At 55.7% G+C, this 19,408-nt stretch overlaps 6 protein-coding genes across 6 annotated transcripts; 4 read left to right on the plus strand and 2 right to left on the minus strand.

The window, feature by feature from the left end:
• Positions 1-638: 638 nt before the first annotated feature.
• Positions 639-3,213, plus strand: BBK36DRAFT_163643 (N-terminal binuclear Zn cluster-containing/DNA binding domain-containing protein; the record flags this gene model as incomplete). Its single annotated transcript, XM_024897747.1, has 4 exons — positions 639-1,849; positions 1,989-2,412; positions 2,480-2,771; positions 2,848-3,213. Exons 1-4 carry the CDS (start codon positions 664-666, stop codon positions 3,211-3,213), a joined length of 2,268 nt encoding a protein of 755 aa, XP_024748973.1. The 5' UTR covers positions 639-663.
• A 336-nt stretch (positions 3,214-3,549) lies between these two features.
• BBK36DRAFT_1121034 (hypothetical protein) lies at positions 3,550-7,068 on the minus strand (the record flags this gene model as incomplete). Its single annotated transcript, XM_024890777.1, has 1 exon — positions 3,550-7,068. One exon carries the CDS (start codon positions 7,066-7,068, stop codon positions 3,550-3,552), a length of 3,519 nt encoding a protein of 1,172 aa, XP_024748974.1.
• An 860-nt stretch (positions 7,069-7,928) lies between these two features.
• On the plus strand, positions 7,929-9,218 carry BBK36DRAFT_1119953 (hypothetical protein; the record flags this gene model as incomplete). The annotated part of the gene is made up of 2 exons (XM_024890638.1): positions 7,929-8,407; positions 8,459-9,218. 2 exons carry the CDS (start codon positions 7,929-7,931, stop codon positions 9,216-9,218), a joined length of 1,239 nt encoding a protein of 412 aa, XP_024748975.1.
• Positions 9,219-12,404: 3,186 nt separating this feature from the next.
• BBK36DRAFT_1169364 (hypothetical protein) lies at positions 12,405-13,210 on the plus strand (the record flags this gene model as incomplete). The annotated part of the gene is made up of 2 exons (XM_024895303.1): positions 12,405-12,625; positions 12,757-13,210. 2 exons carry the CDS (start codon positions 12,405-12,407, stop codon positions 13,208-13,210), a joined length of 675 nt encoding a protein of 224 aa, XP_024748976.1.
• Positions 13,211-14,436: 1,226 nt separating this feature from the next.
• Positions 14,437-16,617, minus strand: BBK36DRAFT_1202371 (Metallo-dependent phosphatase; the record flags this gene model as incomplete). The annotated part of the gene is made up of 4 exons (XM_024897215.1): positions 14,437-15,004; positions 15,108-16,147; positions 16,222-16,277; positions 16,344-16,617. The coding sequence occupies 4 exons, from the start codon at positions 16,615-16,617 to the stop codon at positions 14,437-14,439; spliced, it is 1,938 nt and encodes a 645-aa protein (XP_024748977.1).
• A 2,314-nt stretch (positions 16,618-18,931) lies between these two features.
• BBK36DRAFT_1159799 (hypothetical protein) lies at positions 18,932-19,369 on the plus strand (the record flags this gene model as incomplete). Its single annotated transcript, XM_024894229.1, has 1 exon — positions 18,932-19,369. The coding sequence occupies one exon, from the start codon at positions 18,932-18,934 to the stop codon at positions 19,367-19,369; it is 438 nt and encodes a 145-aa protein (XP_024748978.1).
• Between the last annotated feature and the right edge of the window lie 39 nt (positions 19,370-19,408).

The following is a 19,408-nucleotide window of genomic DNA, read 5'->3' on the forward strand; positions in this document are numbered from 1 at the left end:
TTCGAACTGAATGTAAGCTTATTCTGAAGATTCATGGAGATTGGAGCCAGTGGAGGAGGGAGGCTATATATAAGTAGGTCTATCTTCTAGTCTAGCATATACAAGTACTATCGTCAGACGCGCCCAATTCCAGTCATCCCGTACGGAACTCTATTCAGCCCTGATGACCGGGATGCTCACCCGTGCGTGCGGGCTCTTACATGCCACCAACACAAGCTCGGCTGCCTGAGTCATCGACTTCGTACCGAACCGCCAGAAAGCGTATTTGATATCCTGCCCGAACAATCAATCTAGTATCCGTCAGTCAGATGGCGTGGCCCCGTGTAAGTCATCGCTAAGGGATGAGTCGTTAGGCTCCTGCGAGAACGTCACGCCGATTGGCCTGGGACCGCGATTCGATCCACCACTGCGCCCTTGTTCTGGCGTTATGCTGCCAGACTGGGGACTAGTGTTTCCGAGCTGGGCTGAAGCCGAGCCCGAGCCCGAAGCCGTGTTGTGTTATATCTCGGCTTGCTTTGCTTCTTGTTGCTTGACGACCTCATAGCGAAGCGCCCGATCCTTGAGCCTGCGTCTTTGCTGCAGCTTTTCATACTGAGATGCCACAGTGCAGCCGTAACTGACGTATGATCGAATAACGATCGTATCTCCGAGCTAACACCAACGATGGCTGCATCGTCAGCATCGTCAGCAGCCTCGCCGGTGTTGCTCCGGAGACCGAACGGTCGCCCCGTGGCCTGCGACAACTGCCGGTCGCGCAAGGTCGCCTGTGACCACCGACATCCGGTGTGCAGGCGCTGCGCGGACAGAGGCCAGGAGGCCGAGTGCGTCTACACGTATTCCGCACCTCGCGAGGCCGGGCCCTCGGCTGGGGTGGTGACGACGAGCCAGCGCGATGCTGGGGCTGCAGCTCCGAGGACGGCCGGGATGGGGCCGATGGCTCGGCTGGGGGCTGCTGCCGGGGAGCACAGCAGGTCACTCCGCCGTGCAGAGGTTCGGCGTCAGGCCAGCGTTGGGATTCACGATGGCCGAGCTGCTCAAGGTTACTCTTTTGCGTCATCGTCGTCGCCGTTGGATCCTTCACAACGGGGCCGTGACGTTGTCGCTTCGGCTACGACGACCCCTGGGGGGCATCTTCCTTCGGAGAGGGCGTCGAGTCCCCTGCACCAGGCCCCGGGCTACTTGGGCTTCACCAGCTACTCGTCCGTCTTTGAAGAGACGAAGAACAGCCTGTCCATGCTTCAGGGGTTCCACGCCTGGTTGCCGCAGCCGATCAACGACAGGCTACGACAGGACACCGGTGAGCTCTCCAGATGCCTCTGCTCGCCGACGAGGGAGATGTGCCTCGTGGTGCTCCGGGGCATCCCTGCGCCGAACACGGGCTACATTGAGCCTATCCAGGAGTCTCCCTTCTATCGAGATGGCTGGCAGAGGGTCATGGCTCGGCGCGTGCTGGCCGACTTACATGAAAGGTTTGGGTCACATCTGGGGCCTTGCCGCGTGGACTCGCAGCTGGAAGAGATTGCGCTGTGTTTGAGCGATAACACTACCAGGCCTTTCCATGAACTGGAGCCCGATCCTGAGAAATGGATTGGCCAGTTTACCGGGCCGAATCTGAGGTGGGAATCTCTCGGATTCGTGTTCAGCTACAACGACCTGGTCTTTCCAGAGGGCGACCCGGCTCACGGCGGGCTCGACAGCAAGACCGCCCAGAAGGAATGGACCGAGATCTCGCGCGTCTGTCTTGGCCTCTGCATGGATCTGAGCAGGCGGTTCGCTTCAGCAAACGGCCTTCTGGCCCAGCTCTCTCACCGGCGAGCGACGCTGGAGTCCATACATGCTGGGGATGCCAGTAAGTGGGAACGCCCTCCTCCATGATTCAGTTCGCGCGAAGTACTTGTAGTTACCATTAGTAGTCCGGGGGGCTTCTTGTGACTCCAGCTCCGATGTGCGGTGATGTTATTATTGGAAACAACTGCTAACGGTGCCAGGCTATTCCGCATGGAGGAGCACAGCAGAGGCGGTGGCCCTGGTGACCTTCCTTGGTATGCATGCCGAATCGAATGTTCCCTCGTATGAGCCGACGCTGGCGTCCGAGTCGAGGCGGCGCCTTTTCGCGCAGCTGTTTGTAGGAGAAAAGGACGGCGTCTTGTTCACGGGGCGGCCGCCTCGGCTCTCGCACCGATATGCCTTTACGCCGCTTCCCCTGGACCTGAGGGACGAGGATCTGCTCGTGGGCGGAGAGGCTCTCAAGCGGGCTGTGCAGGGGCTGGACGAGAACGGGTGGAACACGAGCGGCAAGATATACTCTGCGACGGTGACGCGGGCGAGATGCATTGTTGCACTGATACGGGATGAGCTGGTCGAGATTGGCATTGGCAAGCCGAGGCAGAAGGTTGCCAGCGCTCTCCTCCGGTAAGAGCTCCTCGCGTATCTAGTTCATATCAATTTCCGACTTTGTTCCTTTTGCTAATTCTTGCAGAGATCTCAAGGAGCGGCAGATTGAGGCTGTCAAAGAGTTCCCCCCGTCGCTCGCCTACAATCCCGCTGACATCGCCGACCCAGACGCCAACGTCAACTTGATCTTTGCGCGGATCCTGCTGCAGCTCGAGCAGCTACAGAACTTGTTCCTGGTGGAGAGGCTGCTGCTGAAGCATGGGGAGCTGGACGAGGGCGGCATACTGCTGATTGCCTTTCAACTCGTCTCGTTGACGTTGCTGTTTTGGACGCACAAGGATCGGTTTGCGCCTTTTCGGAACGACTTTGAGTGGCTCGTGAGATACAATATAACCCCCTTTCTACTATTGATGTCAAGTTTCGTTTACTTACACAGCTGTTGTTTTCCTCTAGGTCATGGCTTTCGCAACGCCCAGCGGCGGGATCCTCTGCATGGAACTCCTCAATCCGACCTTCAAGGGAAACCACCCCAAGGACGCCTCCATCACGCGATCCAACATCATCCAGCAGCTCAGCCTGCTCATCGGGTTCCTCGAGTGGATCGATCCGTCCAGGCCCAACGGCGACATGTGCATGACGGCGAGCGCGGTCATGAGGCGCGTGCTGGACCATGTGCTCAACTACACGGCGGCGAGTGAGAATCTGAGCTGGCGGCCGGAGGAGCTGGATGATGTGCAGCTTGATTTCAGCTTTGAGCTGTTTGATACGTTTGATTGGATGAAGTATGATGGGGTTGCAAATCAGGGGATGGAGAGCTGAGTGGAAAGTGCTCTTCCGGTTGGCGTTGAAGGTATGTCTATGCTACATGGAGTGAATATTTGCCTCCTTGTCTTTGCCTGGGGATTATCAGCTACGCACAGACATCTTCTTCTATGATATGTTGATACGTTTTGGTCTAGGAAAATACCTTGAATAAACAAGAGAAACAAATAGACAGACATACATCAGATCTCCCCCTTCAAACCCCAGAGGAGACAACCAACACTCAACAAGGAAGATATCTATACATGTACACCAAACCATAATCCAGACATATCTTGACAGACACACATCGACATATCAGAACCGCTTCCATGACCAAACACATCCCACAAATCACCCCTTTACAAACCACTGCTTCACAAACTCAAACGTCAACCCCCTCTCACACAACCTCCTCCCCCAATCCCTCGACTTGCCCTTGGCCGCCGCCGCGCGATCCCTGCCATGCGTCCTCGCCAGCTGAATCGTCTCCCCCTTGGGCAGCGCGCCATGCGGCCACCGCCCGTCCACCCTGCCGTAGCTCATGTGGCTCCCCCCGCGCCCGACCTCCTCGTACCCCAGCGCGCCCATCATGGCGCGCAGCTGGGCGTAGGAAACCGCCGCGTTGGCGCTGCCGTGGATCCCGTAGATGGCTTCCAGGGTGGCCCACTCGCGCTTCTTCATGATGCGCTTGGGGCGTCCGTCGGGGGCCTTGGGGAGGGGCTTGGAGGAGATGCTGCTGCTGCTGCTGGATGACGGGGCTGGCACGGCGGCTCGTGGCCCCGAGGAGACGGAAAAGGTGCGGGTTTCCGGGACCGAGGGCAGCTGGAACTGCTGGAGCATGGAATGGAGCGATTCTTGCCATCGTGACTCGTTCTGAGCCGCGGCGGCGTTTGGTCGGAGGACGACGTCTGGCATCTCCTCCTCTTCGTTTCCATCGTCGTCGTCGTCTTCTTCCGACACTGGCTCGCCGGATGTCAGCTTTCGCCTCCTCGCCTTGTCCTTTCTGCGGGCCTTCTTCCTCTGCCTCTTCTTTTCTTTTGCCGCTTCCTCCTTGGAAGGCTCCAGGAGCTGCTGGATCAGTTCATCCCTCTTCTCCTGGCGCTCTTTGGCCAACTGCCGCTCACGAGCCGCAATGTTGCGGTAGCTCTGCGGCTGGTCCACAAGAGACACCGCCACGCCAAAGCCTGCCTCTTCCTCGTCCAGGTTGAGCGGCTTCTCTTGCTCGTGGTAGATGTACTCGGCCCCGGTCACGTCCATGGCCCTTTTGAGCCTGGAAACGGCCTCCCGGCTGGCCTTGCTGGCCTTCGCCGCGTCGTTGAGGGGGTATACCAGCTTGCGCAGCAGCGAGGCCCCGAACCGCCTGAGGTCGCCCTTTGCGTGTCCCACCGACACGGACTCCTTCTTGAACCCTTGAAGCTCGTCGAAGAAGAGGAACAGCCGCTTGAGACGCTTCATCGGGACCTTGTCGTCAAAGTCAAAGGCGTCAAAGTCGAGCAAGTTGATGGAGACGTCCTTGCTGCCCATGTCGAACCACTTGCGGCGGTCGACCTCGGTGGCGTCCGCGCCGCCGACCACGTCCATGGCCGGCCACAGGTACTCGAGGTGGTCGGCGAGCGAAGAGAGGAGGTCGAGGCCGTCGATTGTGTCGTCCAGGAGTTCTGTGAAGAGCTCTTTCAGCTGGTCGTCTGGGCACTGCGTCAGTTCCTGGAGGAAGGCCGCTGCGTCCTTGATGCCGGCGTTTGTGCTGTCGAGCGGATCGGCGATGAACGTGTCGATGGCCTCGAAGATGAAGTATCGTGGGTGGCTGCCGCCCGATTTGCTGAGCTGCTGCAGCCACGGCGCCTGGAGTTTCGACTGGTGCTTCAGGTCAGGGGCTCCGTAATGCGTCTTCGCAATGTCGCAGATGCGATCCGTGGTGGGTTTCTGGAGCTGGCCGATGCTGTAGGCGATGTCTCTCATCTGGGGGGAGCCGGCGTGGATGCCCTTCTTGCGGAACTCGTTGACGAAGAAGACGGCGTGGTAGCGGAGCATGACAACCAGGGCGAGGTACTTGTCCGACACGGAGGCGTGCTTGAGCTTCTTCCTTGGGGAGAGGAAGACGGGCGGCTGCTGGAGCATGTGGGTTCCGTCCGAGTCGGCGTCGTCCTTCTTGCCGTAGTCTTCAAACTCTTGCTTCATCGCGTTGTCGAACTCGAGGAGACGGCTGTGGATGGAGTGCCACATGTAGAACTCGAAGATGGACCGCCTCATCACCCCTCGGACCAGGTCAAAATAGAGCACATGGCGAGCCTTTTCGTCCGCGTAATGCTCTAGGAACGATGCCTTTTCATCGCTTTCATCCGGATTCTTGGCGTCATTCTTCATCCCAATGTGTCCCCAATGGTGGTCCCTGAGCTCGTCGATGCGGTCGAAGAAGTATCCTGGGTCACTGAACAGTTCCTGGACATGGGCTTCGGCAATCTCAACCTTGTTCTGCAGCTCCCTCAGAAATCGAGAGTCGATTGATGTCGGCGGTGAGACGAATGGCTGCTGTCTGGTGAAGTACAGCCAGTGGTTCAGATTCCTGCTCTGCAAGGATTCCGTGCGCTTTCTGGCCAAGGCGAATACTTCGCTCTGCTCCTGGGGCGGCCTGGGCGTCAGACTCGTGCGAGGGTCCAGTTTCAGGTCGGTTGCTATGCCAGTGAGGAGATTCCAGAGATACAGATACGTGGCTCGCTGGCTCTGAAGCATGATCCAGGCCTCCGACGTCCCCAGAAGCTGTCCACGATGCCAAAGATCTGCGTACTCATCTGTGACAACTTGATTCGAACTGAACTGCGACTGGCCACCCCATCCTCTCCACAGCCTTGGCTGGTAGCCACTTGCGGAACCCGGTCCGGAGTGGTTGAAGCTCACCATGCGGTTAGCAATCAAGGGGCCTGTCAGATACGTCGTCCTCCTGCCAGTGTAAGTCATGTCGCTGTCTATTTTGGCAAACACAGAAGGATGCTGCCGGCCGCGGGCGTGGATGAAGGACAGCAGCCGGACAGGATTTTGCAGCTCGCTGGAGACCAAGTCGGGGACCAGGAACATGACGCGGTTGCGCCGGAACCATGCCCGCGAGTCCGGGTGATTGTATCCGACTCCATTGTCCACGCCGAACATGGGTTCCGTTCTATGCGGCCAGCCTGCCGGCGCTCGGTTGTCGTTGAAGTTATAGGGAGGGCGAAACAAGGCGGCGTAGTGGTCTCGACTCGGCCCCTCCATCTCACGATCAACCTCGCGGACCCTGGAAAAGAACTGGTTGATGAAGGAAAAGGGGAACTTGCGCGGTGAATTGTAGAGGGGGGCGTCGATCTGGAAATCTGATTCGATGTCCTTGTTCTCCATGAACATGCGGATGTCTGGGTGGCAGTTGTTGAAGTCACGGACCGTGGGCAGCCAGCTGCCCCTGAGGAGCTTATGGAGGGGACTTATTTCCACGTCGGCATCGGCGCGCGGATACGCCTCTATTACCCACGTCTGGATGTCGTCTTCATGATTTCGGACCAGAGCCTGGATCTTGTGCCACGTCTGGTACACCTCCGCGGCCATTGCCCTCATGGCTTTCTCGTAGTCGTTCAGCGAGGGGGCTGGGCCGCCGGGGGGGAACCTGTAGATGTTCCCTGCGCCCCATGCGTGCATGACGTCTTGCACGACGTGTAATCCTCCGTCCGGATGCTCGTCTACCTCATGGGCCATCAAGAGCCGAGCATCTCCTATGAAGGGAGCAGCTGCGCCGGGAGCCGGGAAGAAGACGGGGTCGGCCAGCCGGCGGTTCTTGCCGAGGTAGATTGGGTGGGCTTCGCCGGCATAGTTTTCATATGGCTCTGCGAGGAAGCCTTCGGACATGGTGATTGTGTTGTTGAGCGAGTAGGGACTCCAATAGTGCTGACAATGAGAAGATCGTTGAGCGTCACGATCCCGGTTATGAAGAACATGGTGGGATCTGTGACGCTTATAAAGGGTGTATATGTGATACACAGGGTGACCGGCTTCAACTTTCAAATAGAATGCAACGCCTTGAAGGTTTGCCGTCCCAGTTTTGTTCATACAATGCCTTGTCCTCGGAAGAGCATTGTGAGCGAGTGAGTGCCTGGGTGTGGACATGACTTTTGACGCACAAAGAAGACGAGGGTATATAAAAGAAGAAACAGACATTGAACATCTTGAACCGTGTAGGTCTCCATTATTTTCTTTCCTAATCTAGTCTTTCTTTACTTTCTTTCTTATTTTGTTCTCCTCGTCTGACAGAGCAGTCCTATCAACACGTAAGAGCAAGTGCATCGCCCAAGCTGATTTTCCTGAAGGAGGCGGACAAACATTGCCCTTAAACTCGACCTCAAAGTCGACGTCAAACGAGAAAATGTTCATGAGAAATTTGAATGCGTTTCAATAATATAACGCGTTTTCTTTTCTTTCTCTTTCCTTTATGTTCATGGCATTTGTAAACATCCAGCATCCAAAGGAGGTCACAGCATAAAGTATAAGGCAGCTGCACGTGATTAGTCATCACATCAAAGAGCGTCAACTGGAACTTGGTCTTCTTTGAGCGTGAGTTGAACCACAACAAACCTCGTTCATCTTGCAAAACACTCCGCCTTGTTCCATCAATGGCCGGCCAGCGCGTTGCTTCTATCAATAACCAATCTGCGGCAACACCCTTTGTTCATATTCCTCAGCATCGTGGCCACCGAAACGCGCTCCGAAACATGGCGCGCCAAAAGGCCCAGACTTCGGCTCAGCGACAAGCAAAGGCATCTGGACGAGCATCAGCAGACCACGGCGAAACCGAGGAGATGGCAGTCCCGCAGTTCTTCAACACCACGTTTTCGACTCACCGCGCGTCTCCGCTCTACATCGGCACGCAAAAGCTGGACCAGGCTCGCCTTGACCGGCTGGCTCACCGGCTGCGTGACACGCTGGTTGGCGATGTCGTTCGCGGCGTTCAGATTGGGCTGGAGGCCACGGACACGCCGATGGGGCAGGTTGGTCCGCTCAAGGCAGTGAACTTTCGCTGGTTTCGGCCAACGGACATCCTCGGTGAGAGAAACGCAGAGGGCGACGACGAGCAGTCGGATGAGCAGAACAAGGGGCTCTGGATTGAGATGCGGCATGAGAACGCAGCCTATGTCGCGCTTTTATTGCCCGGACTGTCGCAATCAGAAAGGGGATCCAACATACCAACCGCGTCTAAATGGAGCATGAGCCTTGACCAGCCTGACATTGGCGAGGCGGACAGCAGACAATTTCTTCACCTACCTCTACTCCTCCTCCGAATGCCCCAGCCTCTCAAGGCAGTCATCGGCGAATGGCTATCAACAACATTTGACTGTCGTGTCACCAAGCTCAATCTGGGCACTCGAACACTGGTCAATATCCTAGAGGGCTGGATCCAAGAGACTGGACTGCCCGGAGCCGACTCGGACCTCGTGCTGACTCTTGCATTCAACGCTCCAGTGACAGACAGAGGCCGAGAAGCTGCACTTCCTTTAAGCGGGGACACTGGGGATGACGACGGAGAGGAGGATAAAGTAGCCGAACCAGGATTGAGGAGCATGGAAATCAGCGTCTCGGCCTCGGATCTGAGGCGCTTCCTACGAGCTGGAAAAGCTTTGCAAAAGTCCAAGCGGACAGCTTCGAAAACGGCTTCGACTCCATCTTCCAATCAGCCTTCATGGGAGCATGATAACAGAGAGCGGCGCAGGCTCGCTGGCCCGCACATCGATGATGGGTGGGGTTGGCTGAAGAACAAGGAGGGACCCGCGTATCCCCTGATGGAAGCTTTGGCACATCATCTGGATCACCACATGGCGCTGAATCTATTCCACCCGGGCGTCCGAGTCACCCAGGTCTCATGCGGCGGCTTCGTCCTCTCACAGTCTCGGATCAAGATTGTGAAAACGGCAGACGCGACTGAGGACCTGTCCAAGGCAGCTTGGATGTTTATTACGCTTTTGGGAGAAAGAGTGCAGAGCGACGGAATGTCATTGGTGACGTGATGTCGCAGGTTCGATCATTGCAATCTGAATTTGGTGATCTGCAGAGGCACTCCGATTCCTCGTTGGGTCATATCAGACTTTTGAGCCCCAGCTATTCGTTAGCGCAGGACGCGCGAAGGTACACGTTGGTCCATCCGGGAAGCTACTTGAACGGACTTGACAGGCCATACCAGGTCAGAACATGCAGCCACCCCATAGCATTTGCGAGGACCCAGGCCTAGGGGATCACGACGGCTTCCGGATCGACTCCAGAGTTGCAAGACAGACTGAACCGCCTCAACGGATGCCTATGCCGTGTACGTATTCAGCGGGTCGCGTCAATCGGAAGAGCAGCCGCTCCAGGGACATTTCCCTAGAATACTTGGTACGGCGCGGTACTACCACTCGAGTGATACCGAGCGTCGAGCTGTGCTGCTACTTACCCGGTCAAGTGCCAGTGCGGCCTTATTGGGGCTCCTCGCGGTGTCACTGGAGATGGCAAGTTGGATGCTGGCTTGGCAAACAAGTAGGAGAATAGGTCTGGTGTCGAGTCACGGCTGTTGAGGGCAAGATGTCGAAATGCCAAACTCCGAGCCTTGCCAGTCGCGAGCAATGCTTCCTTTTTGGTAAGTACCGGAAGCAGTACCAAGTAGCGTAAGACAGGAGAGTGGCTCGATGCTACCGCGAGTATGAATGAAGTCGAGCTGCATCGCGATCTGTTCTTTGAGAAATCGACCGAAAGGCACCCGTGATTGTGTGCTCGTATCTGGCTGAATCCCGTAGCTCAGCGTCGCAGTTGTCGAAAGTGCTCCAGGATGGACCGCCTCATGGCCGATGGTGTGTTACATCGATGCTCATCTACTGCAGCCCCTGAAGATTAGTGTTGGGTCAGATTCTACATAGATTGTGTCGCGCTTGTAGTACGAAGTACTTTGTGACACCGAACTGGACAGAATAGGTAGCTCAACAGAAAGAGATGAGGCTGTCTTCGATGCTGGATGAGGTGTTCTCAGCTCACTTGGTTCCTCTCGACGTGGTCAGGGGATGCGTATCAAGTAGTAGGTATTTATACTCTGTAAATCTTACCAACAGAACTGATCAAACGCAACGGCTAAACGCCAGAGCATTTCGTGGTCGTGATAAGAGCTGAAGTGATTGCAAAGCGAAACACCACGGAATCTCTTTGATAAATTTCACGATCTCCGTCGTCTGTAGTCGCGGAAAGAGCCAGCCCTTCGTCGCCTTCCTGCAGGAAATGCCAAGATGTTCCAGCCCATCGGCCAAGACGCCAAGGCGGGAGGCCAAGCCTCTACTGCTGAAATCCGCGGATCCCGTTGGTCCTCCGTCCTTGCCCGCCAAGACCCCGGATTCAACTGCTCAGGAACGGCCCAGCAATCGCACCTGCCAGATCCAGGGTCTCACAAGTTCGGTCATAGTACCTAGTAGTAGTACCTGTAGTACCTTAGCTTCACCAACGTCCTTTCATGCTTCATCTTGCTTATTCTCCTCTCACATGTCAACCATTTGAAGTGAAAGACGGCCCTCATTCAACATGTCAGATCCCTGCTTCGCTCTGGATGCCACAGCGTCGCCACTCAGAAGCTGCCGCACGGCCCGTCTTATCTGTTGGGTAGTCCTTATCGACCTTGCCGCAACGCATCGACAGTCTAGAGGGTGCTGTAAAATGGCGGCATGAAGGCCGCCAGACTTTAACGGAAATACGGCATCACAGCATCCTCTGATAGGCCCAATTCAGGCTGGACTCCCCTCCAGGCTAGTCGCAGAGCCGCGTGAGAAACAGCACAGTACCAACGTTCGGCAAGAGGAGCAAAAACTGCAGGGAGTCGATTGGAATTGCCATTGCTCTGGGCTTCTACGGTACGAAATACGACGCGCGATGGAACACGTCTAGTTTCCACTGCTTCGTATTGCATAGTGCTTGCACCGCCATGTCGTTCTTCATGCGCCGATATCCTATCGATATGTGTCGGCCAAGTGTTCTTCTTCTCTCCTCTTGTCACCGCAAGACACGATCCGACTGCAGCGAGGCGAGCTCAGCAGTTACACAGACATGCCGCATCCTTGCACGGAGCCGATCGAGATACGCTCGAACCGTGTGTCGGACGAGATGGAACACAGGGAGTGACCCCCAAGAAAGGAGAGCCACACAGACTGCCGACCAGGGTCGTTCGCGTGGGCACACTTTTGGGTGCAGAGCGGCTGCAGATTGTGGGCTGGCATAGAGCTGCTGGCATGGATGACGGTCCATCTCCGCACATCGCTGCTGCCTCATCTCATCTCACCTCAGGCCGGATGTTGGAACCGAAGACGCCCTCCGAAGTTCGAGGCCGTTTGCCGAATGATTCATGGTCGACGACTAACGGGACACTAGGCGACGCAGCCAATTGCTGATTCATACTGCCAGTGGGTGGCAGCCAGTCTTGGGCCTTGGAAAGATCCATCATCGAGGGCAATGCCGTGGCCAGCACTGGGAGTGCGGAGTGCGGTTAGCATGTCATTTGTCGAGACCGGAGTCCTGGACAAGGCCCAATCGGCTCCGGCGCAAAGACGCGCCACGAAAGCTGTCGGATCGCCAACTGGGCTCTTCTGCTCTCTTCAAGCCCGCGCGCTGTCGACAGGACAGCGGTCCGTACTTGTAATTACATACTAGTACCACCACAGCAGCTTTCAACCCAACCCACGGGACCAAGGTGTGCACCAACAGAGTCGACTTGTGTCGTCTCGACCCACCCCGGCACTGCTGCAGTCGGCTACACGGCTCGGCCCAACACTAGGACCCTTGCTCTGAAAGCTTCCAAAGCAAGAAATATTTAATTTACTCGTGCTAGTTCCTCGACGACAAGGCGATCTGCTGTCAACTGCCAGGCTAATATAAACCAAGCGAGCCCCGATTGGCCTGCCATCTGTTCCCACCCCTTCCTGGCCGGGGCTCGAGAATCATGCTGCTCTTTCGATATAAATAAGCTGGTTTCCCTGCCATACCGAGACTTGGGACGTCGGGGCCGAACCGTCGCAGGCCCGCGGCCATCATAGTCATCGTCGCCGCTCTCTTTGCCTCCCATCAACAACGGGTCGAGCGTCGCCACCGAGCGGAAGCAGGCTTGCCTACTACACGCCATACCGATTCCGACTCTCCAAAGCAATCGACAGAGCGAGTCCCAGAGGCGTCACAGACATTACCACACCATGAAAGTCCTTGTGTTTGGCGTGACTGGCAATGCCGGCAAGGAAATTGTCAACCACTGCTTTGCGGACGAGCGCATCACCAAGGTCGTCATCGTGACAAGAAAAGTGGTCTCCATTGACATTGAAAGCCATCCCAAGGCCGAGGTCGTCATGCACCAAGACTTTTCTCAATATCCCGAGGATATGATGCGCAGATATGAAGGGGCTGAAGCCTGCTTATGGTAAGGGCGACTCCCGGTATAAAGGGGGCGGTGCGAGAAAGGACGGGCAGCGCACGAAAGGGCCTATGCTTGGTACTGTGCGTTGTCAGTCTGACCACTTGACCAGCTTCTCGCTGACGAAGGCTTTGCAGGGCGATTGGCGGAAGAGTGAACCAGTTCAACAACGACAAGGAACTGTGCCGCAAAGTGGGTGTCGAGTTCACGCTCGCGGCTGCGAACGCGATGCTGAAATACCTTGCCGATAAGGTGCCACAAGGCAAGAAATTCCGCTTCGTTTTCTGCAGTGGCAAGTACTCGGAGTGGAATCAAAAGAGACCTCTTCTCTTCTTGGCCGACTCTCGCCGTATCAAGGGGGAAGTCGAGAAGGGCTTGTGCGAACTTGCCGATGCAAACTCGGCCAAGTTCGAGACGTGGATCCTACGGCCATCCGGCTTCATCGAACCCAACGCTCCATTGTCCAAGAGGCTTGTCGGCAGCCTCTACGGCGCCATCACGACCGCTCAAGTCGGCAAAGCCATGGTCAAGGTGGCTTGTGAGGGATGGAAAAACAGAATCATTGAGAATGACGTGCTTCTCAAGATGTAATCTGGTGGTGCTGCCTCTTGTTGTTCTTTTTATAGAGAGTCTTTTGCAGCCGCGCAGAAGCAGCATATGCTTTTAGATACCCATTTGTCAGGAGGGGGATTTGACCGAGCTGTTACTACAGATGTTGTTTTCGTTTCGTTTGGTTTGGTTTCGTTTCGTTCCATATACCATTATAAAGATGAATACCGAGGGGCGTCGAACGGACACGAACGGGGGACGGAATTAATGTTGAGCATGTGGTTGGGCAATTATTCGACTCAGGGGATCTTGACGCTTCTGTCATCCACCAGCTGGCTGATCTAATCAATGAACCAGCATCCACTCAATCACCAAGGCTCGGACTTGCGAAATGCCCCGGTGATGCGCCATGCAAGCACTTCCACAAGCTATTTGTGATCATGTTCGGCTGGCGTAGTCTTTGACGCATCACATCCTCTGCCTTTGCTTCATGGAAAATGGAAAGGAGATCTAAGTGAAGTCGGCAACTATCGGAATTGCCATGTGGCCGTTGATGGAATCCGACAGACAGGGTGACTTACACCGCCCCTGGTCCCCCCCCCCCCTTTTGAGACTCCAGGTACAGAGTACGAACCACTTGAGGCTTGATCGGGCCCCCCTTTTCTTTTTATGGGATTCACTACTACTAAATCCTTTTAATGCCGATGCTATTCTGAGTGGTCCATAGCAGCAAGCTTTCTGGTAAGAATCTGGGGATCTGCAAGGATGTGATTTGCTCTGCTTTTCGCGAAATGGAAGAGAAACTTCCTGCGGTCAATGACTTGGACGGAAGGCAGCAAATGAATTGCCACAGGGCTTCGCGGTCGACTTATCCTGATGGCTTGGGGGAAGAGGCCTCAATAAAAGATGGATGCTTCTCTACCTGAGGGGTCGCAAAAAGGAATCGGGGGATTTTTCGTCAGAGTGAGATAGCAAAATGCGGAGCTGTCAAGTGCTTGTATATATATATATATATATATATATATGACTTCCAAGAGGTCGGGGTGATTTGGGAGATGAGTTCTATATACAGAATCTTTGACAGTATATAACCCAAGCGTACCTATATGTATGGCTGGTATATCGATCGGTCTACCCAAGCAGAATCCCAAAGCTTCTCAATCCGACTGCAAAATCTAGACGCATGCAAAAAATGGCTCTCCTATCCCCCCCCTTTTTTTTTCCTGTCCATGTGCGGAACATGTAACAGCTTGATGAAGAAGCTCATTTCATGCCTCGACAATCTTGATACGCCCCTCGAGCACCGGCGCAATCACCCTCGTCCAGTCCACCGCACACTCGGCCTCCTTCAAGGGATCGCAGACCCCAGCCTTGATGCCGGCCCTGCGCGCCCACCGGCCCCAAAACTTCCTCATCAGCAATATGTCGAGGTCAATCTGGCTGTCCGAGTCGCTCCCCGAGTGATCGCTGCCGCTGTCTGCCGCCGCCGCCGCCGTGGGATCGAAGTGGTGGTCGTCGTCGTTGTCGTTGTGAGGCTTCTTGCTGTACCCCAGACGCTTCCGCAGGAACCTGCGCCAGGGCTCCGCCTCCACGTCGGCGCCCTTGTCCTGCTGGAGGTCGCGCCGCACGGCGTCGCCCTCGCTGCGGCGCACCTGGGAGGGCAGCTGGGTGTGGCCGCACTGGTCGACGATGGAGGTCCAGTTTGCGGACAGCTTCTTCCACTGGCCGACGGTGCGGAGGGCCATGAAGTACTGGCGGAGCATGGTGGAGATGAGGATGCCGCTCTCTTCGTCGACGATTTCCTCGGCTTGGCCGCCTTCGGACTTGACGAGGAGGCTGGTGAAGCCGTCTGCACATTGACGAGTTAGCTCAAGCAACAAAGAGCCTGCTTTTTTTTTAGATATTGGTTTGTGACGTACCCTTTCCACGACCCATGTACCCTCTCGTTGCAAGCGTATACTCCTTCTCCGGCTCATACGTCTCGCCGTTGATCTTGACCGACAAGATCCTCTCGCCCGACGGCCTTGACGGATTAAACTCGTACTCAATGCCCGAAACCTGCGGAAACCTGCCCTCGAGAGCAGGATACAGCGAGACGCCATTCTCCAACGCATCCCAGATAGCCTGCCCCTTGACCCTCAGGAAAACAACAGGATCTTCAAAGGGGAAACAGGTGGTAATGTCCTTGATGCGGATCGCGCCGGGGGGGTATATCTGATCCCCGCGGATGGTGCCGCCGGCCATGATGGCGCAGTCGGCGTTGTGATAGGAGCGCATGATGTCGCACACAAAGTTGCCCATGTTGGACTCCTTGAGGCGGGCGGTGACGAAGCGGGCGTCGAGCGGCATGGCCGTCCACCCGACGGGCTTGGAGAGCGACTTTTGCAGCTTGGACGTCAGGCTGTGCACCAGCTCGGCCGTGGGCGCGTCCTCGGGCACCTCGGAGGTGACGTCTCTCCTCCAGAGGTCAAAGTCCCATCGCTTTGGGTTGTCCTTTTTCCGGCGTGCCTCAATGTACGTGAGCTGCTTGAAGTCGGTGCCCGAGCGCAGCACGTGCGTGCCGCTGCGGAAGCTGTGGGCGTAGTAGTGGTCGTGGCCGCCCAGGATGATGTCGATGAGGCCGTCGGTCTGGTCGGCCAGCTTGTTGTCGTTTGGCTCGCGCATGTGGCTCAGGCAGATGACAATGTCGGCGCCTTGTTCGCGCAGCTTGGGGACGAGCTCCTTAGCGACGGCGGTGGCGGACCTGTAGATGATGTTGGGCGGGAGGCTGTTGATGGTTGCGAGCCACTCGCGCTCGCCCAGGCCGATGAGCCCGATCTTGACGCCGTTGGAGGCGGTGATCATGTGGGTTCTCTTTGCGTTGCCGAGGGGGACGTCTTCGCCCAGGGCGGGATCCAGGATGTTGGCCAGTAGCCAGGGGAACTCGCACTTTTCGGCCAGGTGCTGAAACTGCCCGACTCCAAAGTCGAGGTCATGGTTCTGAGTTGATTATAGAAGGACTCGGTCAACTGACGTGGCTTTGTATAAGATGAGCAGACACGATCGAAACTTACTCCCACGCAAGTGGCCTGCGTCCCTATAGCGTTCAAAACAGACACCATATGAGAGCCTGAGGTAACCAACAGTAAGCCTGCATTCACACCATGACTTGAATGCGTGAGACGCAAATACATACCCTTGGTCACACTGCTCTCCAAGCTGGGATTGAACGCATCGCCCGAGAAGAGCGTGACGAGCTCCGGCTGGCCGCGGTACTGCTGGCCGCCGCGGTACTCCTTGACCAGCGTCAGAAACCTGGCCAGCCCGCCGACCGGCTCGGCGCTCGCCTGATCGACATGGTACACGTCGTTGTAGTGCAGGATCCGCAGGTCCGGGGCCTCGGAGGCGGCGTCTCGGCCGGACGCAAAGGTCACGCGAGGCTCGGCCGTGGGGGCCGTCTGTTCGGCCATTGCTGGAGAATGAGAGCGCGATGAGATGGAATGGGGAGCTTTGCACTGGTTCAGGCGGGAATGACGGCGTATGTAGATGACTTGAAGATTTCAGTCCGCTCTATCTCTTTGCTTTTTAAGCTCAACTGGGCGGTTTGTGTCGTGTCACCGCCTCGGTCAGCTCGAGCGTCTGCAGGCCGAGTTTCAACCCAATGCCGGTGCTTGGTGTTCCGAGGCTCACGTGATGCTTCATGCATGCTGAACGAGCCCATTTGATGTTCTTTCGTGATTTTATGGGCACATGCATCGTGTTGCTATGAAATACCTTTGAATAGATGACTGGATGGTTACATCATGGCCGTACCCCGAGGAGCCTTCAATGGGTATTTCACAGCATGGCATCATCTGTTCCAAGGCCTTATGCCTAAGCAGTCAGTATTCGGTGTGTATTCCCCTGGTGAATAGGTACCTACCTAGTAACCTTCACCTAAGGGTGCCCCACTTTAATTAGGCTTGATATATAAGGTAGACCGAGCTCTGGCGCCGGTGCTTGAAGATTCCCTGCGGACTATCTGATTATATTCTCTGACGCACGAGTGGCTTCTTCAATTCAGAAACTGGACAGAATAAAAAGGCAGAAGCAGAGGAAGAGAAAAAGGAAGAGGCAGGGACAAACCCCAGATTTAATATTGGAATGGAATGGTCTACTACCTACTAGTTACCGCTTCGGATCTTTCAAGTCCCTCCTCCAGGCTCTTTAAGGAGAGACGTCGCCTAAGTAGCGGGCGAGTCGTCACTATCCAGGTCATTGTTCTCTGAGAAACTCGCCATTTTGGTCAAATACTCCAGCCATGATTCAATCTTGAAGACTTCCATCCCGGCGTCACCAGTGCCGCTTCCGTGACTTGGGAAGAAGATGTTGGTCCGAGGCATGAACACCCAGGCCTGGACCTCGAAACTTGGCACTCACGGGACTGCCATCTTCTTGAACTGCGTCAGTCATGTCTATCAACTCATGTAGCCTACGTCGGCGTTTACGTATTACGCTCTCGGAGTTTGCATGTTGTGTACCTTCCTGGGCTATAATCTACTGCTGCTGGCCGTGCCGCAGCAGAGTGACGTGCAGGCTGCATACGATGCTTTCTCCGCGTTGCCAACCGTTTATTACTTCTGACTGCGTCTCGACTGTATAGGGCAAGTTCAGAACTGGGCCTCTTTTATATATCCCAGCGTAGAAAGTGATGTTGATGTCTCGCTTCTATCAGCAGCCGTTTGCAAGAGCACTTGAATGAGCTAGCTGTCCGAAACTCATGAATTCCCCGAGTCGTGCTTTATACCGCCCATGACCCCCAGTACCTTTTGTTCAAGGGAAACTTCGTCTGGTGGATTGTGGGAGGAACGGTCGAGCCGGGGAAAGGCACCGTTGAGAATATGAAGGCCGTGCCGGGCATAACGTAGCCACAGAACTTGGCTTCTTACACATCATAATACCGCCTACGTTACGTATTGCTCTCCTCGTTTCCAATACTAGGTTACGAGCCCTCGCGCTCGTTTTGGACTCATCATTTTTTCATTTCCAACACCTTCTCCTTTTGGTCTCGGATAACTTCGTTTTTTGCAGATCATGGAACGGCTTGTCTTACTGCAGGCAACCTCGACCCGTGTATGTCATGGTTCGCCGACCCGACAGGGCGGTCCGGGAGGGCAAAGAGCCAGCCGCCAGGGCCCGAGTTGTATACTTCCATTCACCAAGGCAACCTGTACGCAGTCCCTACCTAGGCACATCGCACTTGATACCACCTCGCTGGCCAATGCTACAGCAGCATTGATCGTGTTGTGACAAGTAGTATAGCCCTTTGCCTCCCACTCTCGACGTGCTGCACAATGCCGATCTAGTCCCAGTCGTGACTGTCTCGTTCATGTAAGCAAACCGGGTTTCCGCATATGCCAAGGTCAGCTTCGAGAACCCATTGCATCACGAGTTCTTGGCATGCTGACTGCCCATAAGCGGATCACAACCAATAGTTCCGTATGAGGCATCAGTGACGGGTATAGTTCTGTCAATTTCCATGCTCGTTCTGAATGGTACAGTTGCTCACTGAAGAGTTCGCTTCACTCTGCTTCAGCCTGCCTGCACGGGTGTATATAAAGGGGAAAGCTGAACCCCTTTCCTCGGTGCAGGAAATCAACCATCGCCTTACTCTCACAATCCTCCTCTTCCACTCAACACTACAAGCACTTTGCCTCTCGCATCTCTTGCATTAACGCCGTAAGTTCGTTTCTTCTATCGAATGGAAAAGGGGTTACCTACTGACTCGTATTCAGTAGAAACAGCATGAAGACCACCTTCACCTTGATTGCCTCGGCCTTGGCCGCCACCTCTGTCCGAGCCAACTTGTTCGTCCTCGGAGACTTTGAAATCCTCGACCCCTTCTCCAGCGGCCTGGACACCCAGCCCGAAGTATGGTACAGTGAGGGCACGAGCGTCAACCCTTCGATCGGTCCCACTGCGATTGGCAGTGCGACCAGCAACGGTGGCAACGGGCAGCTCTGCGCGGGCCAAAGCTGCCCCATGTCCTTCTCCGTCGGCCAGTGCTCCGGAACGGTCAACGGCCCCTCCGGCAGCGGCTATGCCATCAACATTCAGGGACCGGGCTTCAACACCCCCAACCTGTTCTGCGGCCCAAACACGGGCTATACCTCGGGCAGCATCGGTGATATTGGACGCATCCAGAGCTGGTTCTCTTGCGACCTTGGCGACGGCACTTGTTAGATAGAGAAAGGAACTTTAGGGGAGCAAAGGCAGCGGGAG

This window comes from Trichoderma citrinoviride (genome assembly GCF_003025115.1).
Source record: "Trichoderma citrinoviride strain TUCIM 6016 unplaced genomic scaffold BBK36scaffold_8, whole genome shotgun sequence".
NCBI lineage: Eukaryota > Fungi > Ascomycota > Sordariomycetes > Hypocreales > Hypocreaceae > Trichoderma > Trichoderma citrinoviride.